This window comes from Calliopsis andreniformis, chromosome 3 (assembly GCF_051401765.1).
Source record: "Calliopsis andreniformis isolate RMS-2024a chromosome 3, iyCalAndr_principal, whole genome shotgun sequence".
Lineage (NCBI taxonomy): Eukaryota > Metazoa > Arthropoda > Insecta > Hymenoptera > Andrenidae > Calliopsis > Calliopsis andreniformis.
The window spans coordinates 4,173,679-4,187,471 of NC_135064.1; the positions used below are offsets into that span (position 1 = coordinate 4,173,679).

At 35.4% G+C, this 13,793-nt stretch overlaps 3 protein-coding genes across 3 annotated transcripts in view; 2 read left to right on the forward strand and 1 right to left on the reverse strand.

The window, feature by feature from the left end:
• Positions 1–405: 405 nt before the first annotated feature.
• Edtp (Egg-derived tyrosine phosphatase) lies at positions 406–3,571 on the forward strand. The gene is made up of 6 exons (XM_076374936.1): positions 406–789; positions 861–1,417; positions 1,842–2,161; positions 2,225–2,687; positions 2,764–3,102; positions 3,208–3,571. Exons 1-6 carry the CDS (start codon positions 703–705, stop codon positions 3,374–3,376), a joined length of 1,935 nt encoding a protein of 644 aa, XP_076231051.1. The 5' UTR covers positions 406–702; the 3' UTR covers positions 3,377–3,571.
• Positions 3,572–3,600: 29 nt separating this feature from the next.
• Pex10 (peroxisomal biogenesis factor 10) lies at positions 3,601–5,232 on the reverse strand. The gene is made up of 3 exons (XM_076374937.1): positions 4,580–5,232; positions 4,253–4,504; positions 3,601–4,169 (listed from the first exon to the last, which is right to left on the reverse strand). The coding sequence occupies exons 1-3, from the start codon at positions 4,865–4,867 to the stop codon at positions 3,852–3,854; spliced, it is 858 nt and encodes a 285-aa protein (XP_076231052.1). The 5' UTR covers positions 4,868–5,232; the 3' UTR covers positions 3,601–3,851.
• Positions 5,233–6,419: 1,187 nt separating this feature from the next.
• Positions 6,420–13,793, forward strand: part of Rap1 (RAS oncogene family member Rap1) — a 78,815-nt gene continuing 71,441 nt past the window's right edge. Inside the window, exon 1 of the mRNA XM_076375683.1 lies at positions 6,420–7,082. The gene's annotated coding sequence lies outside the window, so the exon portion shown is untranslated. The remainder of the gene's footprint in view (positions 7,083–13,793) is intronic.

Below are 13,793 nucleotides of genomic sequence, written 5' to 3' on the forward strand. Positions count from 1 at the left end.
ATTTTTCCTTGAGAAGTAAAACCTGTTATACACAGTTTGTTGACTTAGATTGATTTTAAAATTAGTTTACACGATGGATACAACTTTGTTATAATAGATTAATATCAATCACAAGAACTATTTCTTTCTATTAAATAAGAATTGAAAGCAATAAAAGGTTTATTCTTCCAAGTCTGGTGCTGTTAGAATAATAATAATTGTATATTGTTTGTTTGATAATATTTTCCATAATGATTTATATTTATTTTAAAATATTGTAAAGATATTAAAAGGAACTCGTACTTTTAAATGTAAAAGTTTTAATCATTGCTATATTTATTTCTTAAATCAGTATAAGTTTATTTTATGAGAATACTACAAATAAAATCTTCAGTATCGTTTGGTATTAAAATCTTATATATTTAACAGCTGATATTATGTTCTTGGAGACCTATGATCTTATTGTATTTATATCAAAAGTTATGTTACTTACACTTAAAAACAAATCATGACGAGTAAAAAATAACAAATGTTAAGCTGTGATGTTATGTGGTGTATTTTAAACATAGTGTTCGTGCCATTCCTTTCATATGCAAGACATTGGCCACAGTTAATGTCTCATGAACATGCTCATGAGAATTATAGAAATTTAGGACCTCCCTAGAAAAAGTTGCTTTTTAGTTAAAATTTGGGTAACACATACCACAGAAATTTACTTCAATCATGACAGATATTACTCTTCAAGACTTACAAAAACTTCTCATATACTTCTCAAAAAATACGTACAGGGCAAAGGATGCAGATAGCACGGTAATTTTTTATTTATGTATCATTATAATTGAATACCAAATTTTATAATATTAAAGATGTTTTTCTTTTAGAGTCAAGCAATTATGCAAAGATGCCTACTGCTCACTGATTTAGACTATACTCATTCTATAATAAATAATAATGGAGGTGATCTCAGCGCACACTATCCCAGCCATCTTATTATTTTAGAATATGAGAAGTATAGAAACCCAAACATGTGTGATACACCACCACCACTGCCACGCACAACAGAAACTATATACGAGAGCATGTATGACCCTAATAAATTAAAGGAATTGATAAAAAGTGCTAGATTTGCCAGGTGTCGTTCGAGATTTCCACTGCCAGTAATACTGTATAAAGGTAGACATGTATGCAGATCAGCTACATTGTCTGGAGGACCAGAAATTTATGGTAGATCTGGACTAGATTATTTATTTGCTGGTAGTGAAGGAATAGTCTCTATTCAACAACAAGTAGATGAAGCTCGTGGTGGTGATTCTGTACTTAGTGACTGGCAATTATTTGATAAAGTTAGACATCAAGACATCAAACTCCTGAAGACGCTTAATGTAGGAACAATTATCGATTTCATGGTTGAAAAGAAAAAAGTCAAGTTTGGAATGAAGTAAGTAAATAATTTTTAATAGTATTTCTTTCTGCATGTGTCTGACAACATTAGTGACTCTGAATAAATTTGTTCTAAAACATTATTTCAGTTTTTCTTTACGCATTAAATAATGATCCTATTAATAATAATACTATTTGATATTAGCAAAAATGGTATAGTTATTTATTTAAAACTTTTCAGTTCTTTTTACTTTTTTATTTCCAGAAATTTTAAATTTTAAATATATTGTCCAGATTTTTTACGTTTATAAACATTGTATAATAAAATGAAGAAAAACTATAAAATAATTATTCAAATAGTTTTTGGATTCTTCACAGATTCAGTGAAATTTCATATTAGTTAATAGCATGATCAGTTTTTTTTATTTTATGAATCCACTTTTAGAGGACCTTAAACAGCTGATCTTTTGTTCGGTACTCAGCGTGACTTCATCGGAGAAAGTAGACAAAGAGAAGAGGTACTCAGACTTCACCTTGATTTCACTGCCGTATCCTGGATGCGAATTCTTCAAGGAGTTTAGAGAGAACGATTACCTGGCTAAGGGTTTAGTGTTTGATTGGTCTCAGACTCACGTAGATGCACAAATAGGTGTCCCAGAGGATTCAATTTCTACCCAGTTACGAATCAATTGGGAACAGTATCAAGTCTGGGATCTAGTCAAGCTTACTCAAAATTATTTAAAACTGATATTAAGATATTTAAGTGATAGCAGTAGTGGAATATTGATACATTGTATCTCAGGTACCTATATTTATTAATGAATCTAATAGATATTTAGAGTAACTAATGAATACTATTTTACAGGTTGGGATCGTACACCGTTATTTATTTCGTTATTGAGAATAAGCTTATGGGCTGATGGTGTAATACACACGTCACTAAATGCGTATCAGATTCTCTATTATACAATAGCATATGACTGGATGTTATTTGGTCATGATTTGGAGGACCGATTAAGCAAAGGAGAAGAAATATTCTTTTTTTGTTTTTATTTTCTGAAACATATTCATGATGAAGAGTTTAGCATTCATTCACGTCACAACAGATCTAGGCATGCAGTTCTACGCAATGACAGTGACTCACAGTTAGATAATGTAATGTTTGATAGTGAATCGGTAGTGACGCTGAGTTCAGTCAGTTCTAACTTAAGTCTGAATAGTTGGTGTAGCTCTGTTAGTCAAAATAGCAGAGATAGTCAAGATAATAATCCACCAGCGGTGTTTCATTGTGCTTCCACGGAAAGTCAAGACGATTGTCACAGTAATGGGTATGTTCATTTTCAGTGAATCAGTTTTTTTATTCATATTTAAGTAATCAGTTCTTCATATTAATTCATTTTACAGGAATGTTGTACCATGGTCATTTTATCCTTCTCCAAATAAAGAAGGCATGGCTCATGGGTCAAGATCACCCCTCCCTGCGAATAGGACTTCTCCTGTGGCAGTTCCTGTACCCGGACGTCTTCGACAACGAAACGAATCGTCATCGTCTGGCGGTTCTTGGCAGATGATATCGGGAACCGGAAGTCTACGCGGTTCTACAACTGCCAATGCTCCGCTCACGGACGGTTTAACGTCTTCTAGTTTAGTTTGCAAACCCCTTTGTGAAACTTGTACAGGACATGCATCTCAAGAGTCAAGCACAACCATCATTGAAGATGAAGCATGCGCGTCATTAGCGCAGTAAGTACCAGATGTGTGATGTCATTTTTATGAAATGTATATTAAAATTCGTTTCTACAGTTATTACAGTTGGTAAAATTTTATATACTTTGTAATTTGTTCTAGATCTCGCAGAGAAAAATTACAATGCCTGAGAAGAATATTTTATAATGCTTATAGTCATACAGTTGGGTTTCGAATGAAAGATAATTCAGAATCGAGTGGTTTTGGACAATTGCTCGGTAATTTTGCAGAGAAAGTAGGAATTCTTTCAGTTCAGCGCACATCTTTGTGACTATAACACGTCATTTAACTTCTTGCAATCATGAGTTCAATTGTTATTGATTCCTTTATTCGATTGAGAATTTTATAAAGCGCCATGCAATGAAAATGATATAATTGTACATTATCGTTTATGTGAATAACACATTGTTATACCAGAAACGGCGTGTATACGCATGTCATAAATAAAAAACTTGATATTTTTGTATATATATATATATATATTTACATGTATATATGTATGTAAGTACTGGTATGTCATTTGCTTTACAGTTTATCACACCTGTATTTGTTACTACCATCTGTATGAAATTATTACTAGCACAGATGTGTAGTAATTAATGTTTGAACAAAAATTATAAATATGTTGAAACATATAAAAAAATAACTCTAGTGAATTATTTACCCTTAACTTACTGTTTGGTCAAATGAAACAGAAACAACTTTTGTGTGTTTGTTTCATAATGTATCTTTTGATTATCTAAAATTTACAAATTCATTATATATACAATTCTAGAGGGTGCAACATGTGTTCTGCATACAGGACATTGAGGTTTAGAATTTAGCCAATCCGTAAGGCAAAACCAGCAAAATAAATGACCACAGGGTGTAGTAGTATTTGGCACATTCTCAAGACACAACTGACATGTGTTTTTAGTGTGTTTTTCATCCAATGCTGTATACTTGTTATTCTGATCTTTACTGTTGCTGTTTTGCCAAATTTTTAATGCGCATTGTACAAGTGTTGCAATTCCTAGTAACCTTAATCCCCAACTAATACTATCAGTTGGACGATGACCATATACCTTCAAATTTCAATGAGAAAGTAATAAAAGGTGAATTGATTAAACTTCAGAAGAACTTTATAGAAACATTAAATGAAAATTACCTTCGCATAATCTATTCCTGTTAATCTTTTACCTAAACTATAATATCGACCAAATATATAGAATAATCCTTTATGCACTAATATAAGAATAGGTATCATACTACACATATTTGGTATAAATACATTGAAAAATCTGACAGCTTCTGGGGTCAATTTACTCTGGGGATGGTTAACTAATAATTGTAATCTTTTTAACATTTTCAATAATGCAGCTTCTCCAAAACATTCCAAAATTACAGACATTATCCTTGCCTACAAATAATATATAAATATCAAACATTGATGAAACATCCCTATACATTTCATAATACTAGTGCAAACACGTACAAACACTGATGGAACTTTACGAGCTTCCAAATTGGCTTGTACAATTCCAGTATATTCTTCCCCTAAAGTTTGATTCCCCATTCCCGAAGTGACAAAGAAATAGATTAACTTAAATGGAATGTCAGAGTAGACAAAAGGCAAGAAACCTCTTTGTCTTCCAACTATTTGTAGTAGATCTATAATTTTGTCTCGTAACTGCGTTATAAAATCATCGTCTCTTTGATGCGATCGTAAAATTTCTGCAGGACTTGCACTTTTCAATTTTCGATGTTTTTTGGTTATTTCCATTTCGAAAAACTACTTTTTCTCCTAAGTGTCTAATTGTAATAATCTAAGTGTAAAATTATGTATACTTTCGTAGTAAACTGAACCCAAAATGCACGATCTCAAACATAAAACGTTACAAAATTATAAAGATTCAAGGTAGATGAATATTCATAAACAGAACTTTTCAATAATTCGAACATAACCTCAAATATTGTAATAAATTTTATCACAATTCTACTTGTCGACTTTTAACATTACACCACACAAAAACAACAAGTATTTACTATCTGATGAATCTAAAGAAGTTAAGAAACCGTACAAAGGTTAGAATTAAAATAAGGCGCCAAAGTTCTTTAGGTAACAACATGACACTGCTTTATGCGCAAATGCGATTTAAACTTTCTACAGATTTTATTAGAAGCAATTATTAAAAATAATTTCCTTCTATTTCGTCTTTCATGTATTATTAAATATTTTTGTAGAATACTTTATTTGATATTTTTTCGAATTTATTTTCTTTCTTAAGGAAATATTTGTGGAAATAATAATTATTATGGATGAAATTAAAAAGTGGTGTAATATTTGGCATTACAACTCAAAGATGAATTTTTAAAAATATATGAAAAAATATTTAATATTTTTATTATTAACTTATTTAACTTATTTAGTTAACATTAAATAACGTTTAAACGTATAAATTATATACACTACTTTCTATCCTATTGCATTACTGTTTAACAAGATTCGTTTTCAAACAGTTTTTAACCAATGTTCATAGTAAGGACTGTTTCATTTATTCTGCATTTTATCTTAACTTACAATTACAATCATTTTAAAAGCCGTTTCAAACTATTAAAATTGCCATAACTATCGAATGTCAAACAATAAAATTCAAATACATTACGTCATCCATAATCGATTATAGTTTCTAGTATCGATTATGTACAATCTACTCGGATGTATAGTTCACTCTCTATAAACTCACCTTTAATTTTACATTTTTAAATTGAAATTAAAGATCTTCCAAAACTCTACCTTAACTTCCTAAGCTTATTCTTAATACTAAGCGTGAGATTATAAAATTATATACATAGTATAGTAATATAATATATATAGTAGACTATTGTAGTAATATATATATATACAGTAAACTATAGTCTACTTATTTTACAATCCACACTAAAGTCTAAAAAAAATAAACTCTACCCCTCGCTTCGCCCCTTAATCCACCACCTAATGCCTAATACTCTACCCTTACCTGGCTAAATAATTTTTCAGTATCTTTTACTCTTATTTTTCTTGCGAACTAGACTTTCACCGTCATTGCAGGCGCGATAAGAAAAAGAAAATAAGTAAAACATATACGTCCCACTGGTCACGAAATGTTTAAGAATCGGAGTATCTTCGAAAAAAGGTAAATTTTCACGCACCAATCTAATGTTATCGCACCTATCGCCGGCTAGCGAGAAATGGCGATGGCAGGGGTCCAGTCGGTAAAGCAGTCGCGTGTCGCAATCGTCGCATCGAGCGCGCCACCAGCAGCTCAGCGAGCGCATAACCACAGGCAGAGGGCGAAGCGGTGAGCGAGCAGAGAGGCATCGCCCTAGATAACGGTAGAATCGTGGGCTCGCGTTGGGCTGGTTTTCGCGAGAGCGCTACGAATCTAATCGAGGGAGCGAACGCGCCGTGCGAGCTTCGTTTTCGCGCAAGGAGAATAAGCGTCTCTCGCGGACCGAGCTCGTTCCCCGGGTGGTCGGTTGTGGCCGCCTTCCGAGCCCAGTGAGTATCCCGCTGTTCGGAGGCGATCGAGAGAGGAGACCCGTGGCCTCCGAGGAGCTCTCTTTGGTGCACCCGCGCCGCGCCGCGCGACACTCGGATCAAGTGCGGAATTCCTCGGCCAGTGACACGTTCGTATTCCTTCGTTCCCCGTCTCGTGTCCGCCGTGCACCGGATCCTCCCCTTGACGTTCGATGTGTCCGCCACGCCGACGGGACGACGAGCCGAGCACAGCGATAGGAAGCGAGTAATCGCCGGAGAGAATCTCTTGGATAGATTGGGATACGGTGGGCCGTGGACGAGGACGGCAGGAGGGAGCGAGATACGGACAGTGAGGCGAACCAGTGCTCAAGAGGGATAGAGAGGGACGGGTAGAGTGCGCGACTAGAGGGCCATTAGAGAGGCCGAGAGGGATCACACACGGAGTACAGGATTTCGACGAATATTTTGAAGGCGCAAGGTAAGGGGAATACCGACGTCTCTATGGGGGTACTTGTGTTTTCGAAAAACAGAACACTGCATGGCCGATCCGTGTGAGGTCTTTGTGGCGTGGCACGCTAGCCGAACGCCGCCGGAAATCGTGCACGGTGACCGCCCGCGCGTTTTTCTCAGGCGGTGCCCGCGATCCACTGTGCGGATTTTTCGCGATTAGAGAAACCGCCGTCCATTTTCTCGCCTGTTTTTCCTCGCCGCTTCGAACGTGACCGCTGATCGTGTGCTGTCTGACGAGCACATCGGTATGACTGATCCACGCACACCGGTCGTGTCAAACCGTGTCGCTCGAGACCTCGAAAATGGGCAGAGTCCCTGTGCAGGTTAGGTTCGCCTATCAGTGGATTCGTTTATCGAGAATCCGCGATAAAGGAAGTTGTGTCGTTCGTGCGGAAATGGGAGAGCACGTTGACAAGGGCGGGCATCGCGAGGCAGAAGTGGGTAATGTCGGTTTAGAAAGGGAAATAGGTTATTTTAGTTTCAGTTTAGTTTTAGGATTCGTTGTGGTTAGGAGACGTTGACTGTGCTTTCATCTTCGCTTTATTTTTTAAGTTAGTGCCTCAGTTTCATGGATTTGTTATATTTGTTGTATTCTTGAAGGTTTGCTTGTTAGTGAACTACAAATAGATTGTGAAGGTAGTGAGCATAGTGTGAAAGTGTAAACAAGAAGTAGGCTTCTTAGGATAGTTAAAGTTAGGTGAAATCTGTAGTTGAAGTACTTTGTGGACTATAAACTTACAAGGTTTATTTAGTACTCATTTAGTGTAGTACAAGTATGTGCAAGTTGATCATGGTTTTTAACGTGTTATACTTTAGAAGTATTTATAGTGAGTTATAAAGAGCTTTGTAATTTGTATCTTCTTGAAGTTCGCACCTTGGAAAAATAAGTGTATTAAATGTAAATACAAAAGTAAAGAGTACATCCTTGGTATTGACATATTGCTTGTTTTATGCAGAATCAAAAATTAACAAACAGTAATTCTGATATATCAAGGCCATATGAATTTCTTATCTCCCTTGCTTTTACTTTAAGTCTCATCCTGAAGAATCTTCTCTTTGTATCGGTTCAAATGCAAATATACTAAGTATTCATGGATATTTAAATAAAGTCAAGTTGGAAACTTAGTTATGCCATGGATCTTTAAGAGAAACCGTTTTATTTGATAACTTCTGTGAGTTAGCTACATGCATATCCATAAATCCACAGTCCTTTCATTTCTTTCTGCTGTTTGCTTATTATTCAGACACAGTTATTTTCCTAAGCCTTTGTATTATACCAGTGACATTGATTTAATTGTAATCACTTTGACATTCATTATTCAAAATAATATTTCCAGTTCTATCTTCCAAATAATATTCAGATAGGATCCAGCGATCGCTCAAATTATTTTCTAATGTCACAAGGTGCTTCAAATGTTCCAAATACTATGAAACAAAGAACAAAATATTTCAAAGTATTTCTCTTCAATCTACACTATGTTGAAATGTTAAAATTCTTCAAAATAAAAATCTTTATTTTGTTATTTATAGTTCAAAACGATATTTTAATCCCCTCCATCGCAAACTTCATCCAACTGTCTTCATTCTCAAAACCTTTCCCGTTTTGTCTTCCTGACTGGTCGGTGATTCACGTGAGTCACTGGCTGCGCAGGAAGTGACTCGAGTAGAAAGAAACCCGGCAACGTGCAACGCTTGTGCCTCGAATATTTGTTTCTCTCGTGTACGAAGTTAACGCCACGCTTGGAATTCTCGCGTACATTAGCTGTCGTCTAATCCATCTTGCGTTTTGAGGCAAATTTTGCATGTACTATCGGCGTTGTGGTCCGTGGGAAGGTTTAAACCTTGACATCGCTTCAGCTTACTTTTTTTCTTATATTTATCGGTCATGCTTGGTGTACTCTGTCGCTGAATCGGCGAAGATAAACCGCTATGCGGATTTACTGTTGACACGGATCAACGATAGTACTGGAAGCGTGGCTAATTGCTGTCGCCCATTGAATCGTTGCGACGAAGAATAGTGCCGCGTGTCACGTGACCTGTAAATTCTGCTGCTGATAGGCGGGGAACGATCGTTTTCTCGTTTCATGGAAGCTGCCTTGTTTTTCCGCGCACAAAGCACTTCGTTCATTTCTGCAGAAAAATTAGTTCAGGTTAATCCTGCAAATACCTCTTGTATTTTAATAGACTTCGAATTCTTTTCACAATTGAATTAGGGAGAAATGTCTTTATAATTATATTTCTCTTCATATCGACCTATTTAATTATGAATTTGTAAAAGACTTTCTATTTGAATCGATGGTCATTTGTGCCGGTAACTATGAAAGTGATTTAAATCGAAAATTTCAAAAAAATAAAATCTATCGCTTATTTTGTGTTACATTGATTTATATTATGAAATAAGCGTTATATTCAATTCTTTTTTTATTTTTATTTTTACAGGTGTTATTGTTAGCCAAACACTCAAAATATCGGCACATTTATGCTGCATCAGTTTAAGTGTTTGTTATGGAAGATTCATTGCACGTAAAATTGAATGATTGGAATTATTTAGATTCATACTTTCGCGTTGTTGAATTTCCTTATTTGTTTTTTTTTTTTGCTGTTTCGTCATACTTCGCAGTACGTGTTTGTATGCGATATTCGGTATCGATATCTCTCAAGGGACGAACCGTATAATTTTCGTTATTATTTGTTGAAGTTTTTCGGCAATATATTTTTCTTTCTTGACGTTACATATTTGAGTTTTGTGACACAGACTTTGGCAAACAAAAAAAGAATTATTTGCAGTGTCAGTTTTCCGTTTGTTGCTCGTTGGAATTACTAAAATCTGTCGAATCGCTGCAGGTTTGTACTTTTTAAGAAACTACACATCAAAAAATTTTGGAACGAAAAATTTCTTTATTTTTTACGGGCGATGTGTATTATCTCTTATCAAATTTAGGTACCTATGCAAAAGTACAGCAGGAGATCAAATGTGTAAAGCTGAAAATATACCTGTATATGTATATTTTGCAATACTGATCGAGAAATGTATTTTTGCTGGTGCATCAGTTTCGATAGTTCCGTGCGAAATTGCTATTACGTTCATTCGACCAGGCGCGAATGACTCACAAACTAATGCAATCATTTGTAATGCTGAATGTACAAGAAATGACGTAACGAAAGCGTATCGCGTCATATCCGCATTATTCTAGTATTATTTTTGTAAATTTAATCGCTCGACAGTGGCACTTGCCACGATCCAGTCTTATCTACTGTACAATTTACACTTTACCAACCGCGATTCCGTTAATTTTATTTCTTAATTAGCTTGCATACCATAGCGTCACGAGGAAAAAATTCCACGTTCAGACGCAAATTTAAATTAATTTCATTTTTACACGCGCACGTTTATAACGATTTCAACCGTACATCGTTTTTCCATATTCAGCACAGAAGTATTGCTACACCTGAGTCTTCACACGGTGGATTTGTATCATGTAAAAAAGATCATATAAATAGATGCATGTAAAAATTGATTTGCAATTTGTAGAATCAATTTCAAATCAATCTTTACACGATCTTTCCTATACAGATCCATCGTGTAAAGAGAGACGCAGGTGTAATTACTTTGTAATTGAAAAAGCAAGAATCTAGTGGCAGAACTGACGTTCTGCAGGTATTGTGCAAAAAGAGAGACAAAAAAAAGTTGAAGATCTATGACAAGAGAGGAAATTGCAATCCTTTCGTTTCTCGAATCCAAGGCCTCGTTGGCGAATGATCCAATAAAGGGCAGTAAATTACAAGAGACCTACGGTTTAAACAGTTGCGGAAACGACGATAGATATTGTCCGTTACACTTCTGCTACGTTTCACAGGGCGATATATCGCTGTTCTCCACCAAAAGGGTTGATATAGATACACGGTATTATGCCCTGTAATCGATAGTTTTGAAAGTTTCAATTTACCTTACCGTTATGATTTTACTCAGTTTCAACGCGAACACGTACATTTGCTCTCAACAGATTATTTCATCGTGTTATTAACTGTAGATTTCAGATAAAAGCAACTTTAAAGAGATGTCTAATTTCTATTCCGAAAATTACAGAAATCTAGAACGTATTCAAAACAGACATAAAGCTGATTGTCGCGATAACAATACTGTGGTTGTAATGGAAAATAATAGAAATCTCATGTTTATTTTAAGGAATTTACATTAAAAGCTTTGAATTTCTATTCTATATTATGAATTTAAATTTTATTGTATTCACGCTTTCAATTTAGTCTTTAGCCCTAATAATACAAATTTTATTTCGTAAATCTCAAAATATAAATTCGATTTGTTCGAAAATGTGGCTTATGCTGTTTTGCTTTATATGCAGTGACAAATTTAGGTGAACCTGCAAATTAGTCATACTACCACCGTTTTCGATGATTTTTGGATATATTGTTAAGTTCATCACTCTGAACTTTTTCCTATTCGTATTAGGCGGTAGGGTTTAGTATCTGAGATATTTGAAAAAATTATTACACGCCCGTGGCAGCGCTATGCGACGTGGCGCTCGCTCTTCTGCTTTTTCTACAAATATAACACGTGCCCGACAACTAATATCATAAGGGGTGGAGTACTTAGCTTTAATTATCGATCTCGAGCATTGTTTTCGAAACCTTTACTTAGTGGATTAAGTTGACCCAGTGGGTCTAAGTTGACCAAGTGAACAAAGGTAACCTAAATCTATCTTGTTTTCGATGTTTCCAGGATAGTTCAGTGTGCGTTACCCTTTTCCACTGGGTCAACTTAGACCCACTGGGACTTTATAAAGTGTTAGGTCGCCCAGGAGATTCTTTTTTGTGTGTATTGTAGCCTTCCAATGAGTTAGTCCCTCGAGACGACACAGGGGCAAGACGGGTCTCTCACTTGCCTCGCCTGTCCCTCAATCCAGTTAAGCATGTGTGACCATTTTGTCCAAGAACATGCTACAGCTAAAAATGCGTGTGAGACGAGACGTGCTTCTGCTACTTTGGCCAATACGAGCTGCATTCCTTCCAAGGGACTACTCATGGGATGGCTATAGTACTTGTCCACTGGGTCAACTTAGACCCACTGGGTCCTTGGGTGTTGGATTGCCTGGGAGATTTCTTTGGACTTGTTCACTGGGTCAACTTATTCACATCATCACCGATTTCGATTTTTGCTTATAACTTTAAAACTAAGGCTGATCTCCTATTATATGAATAGGAAAAAGTTGTTAAAAAAGTTTGTTGTCGTCTATAATATGTCCAAAGATCATCGAAATCAGCTGTGGCTTGACTAATCTGCAGGTTCAACGAAATGTATTGCCTTTATTGCTGAGGCAAACGCACTGTATTACAATTACAATTAAAGTATGAAACGTGAGCTACACTTAAGCAATTGTTCTTCAGTCTTACAGGACTGGAGCATTTTCAGCTGCAAATGCACGGTACAAATAGAAATTTAGAAAGATTGTGTTTCTAAAATTAAATGATATGTATACATTTAAAAATCATTGCAGAATTATTAGAAAGATTTTCTTAAACATGAATCTAAGTTCATGTCAGTGGTAGCCAAACGTTGTCATTGTAGGAGCCATATTGCGTCTATCAGAAATACTTGACATTCATGTCTTCTGTTAAAACAATATTTTATACATATAATTAAAATATAAATCATATTTCAATAATAAAATTTATAAAAAAAATAACCTTTCTGAAGAATAAGTTTATTATATACTAATTTTAATAGTGTGAGCCAAGATGTAGTACGTGTCTAGAAAAATCACGGCTTTCTGACCATTGTTACATTTAACTTGAAAGAGACTGGTGCATATGTGTACATTTATTTTTTTTTAAATTCCTGCATAGTTACAAAGAATACAATGAAACCTCTTGGGAGTAAATATTCTCTAGAAACTTCTCTATTGTCTGTTACTATTTATTTGTTTGAATATATCTTAAATGAACACATTTACAAAATAAAATACAATTATCTGTTCTATTTGGTTTTGAAAAGAATTCTTCTTTCAAGAAGTCAATAGTAACACATGAAAAATGTGAGTGAGTGTGATGTAAAGACACCATCCTGGAAAGGTTAAATCTAATCTATAGTATTTGATCACCCAGTGCATCGTATAGCTAAAACGTGCGTAAATATCTGTCTAAATCGCTGTAAAAAGCATCGTATATTTAGTTTCCAGTCAATGACGCCTTTAACCAGCGGGAATGACTCAACTCTGAAAACGATACCAGGCGCGACTTTGAACCCAACACCGCAGACTGCAGGTTAAAATCCATACGATTCCTTCGTTACGTTCCGCGCAATGATGATACAGCGGCAAGTATCGATTTGTCTTGGCGTGGAAATCTGATATCACGTTGCGCGTAGATCTCGGTCGATTCTTTCATGGTAATTATACTCTGCGCAAGAAGTGCTGGCCGCTCAAGGTCACCGAGCGCTTCTTCCCTCCCCACATCATTGAATTTTCTTTGATACACTGCCGCTCGCCTGTGTGCCCCATCCAGTGGCACATTTAAAAGAACGAAGGCGCAAAACAGAATTTATGGAAATAGTAATTCGAATAGGTGTCCATAATTTCGAAATGCTAACATTTAAAGCGTTTTAATAATGTTTCTAAATACCTATTTAGTGAAGTTATTAAACATCTCATTTGGTTTAGGGTCT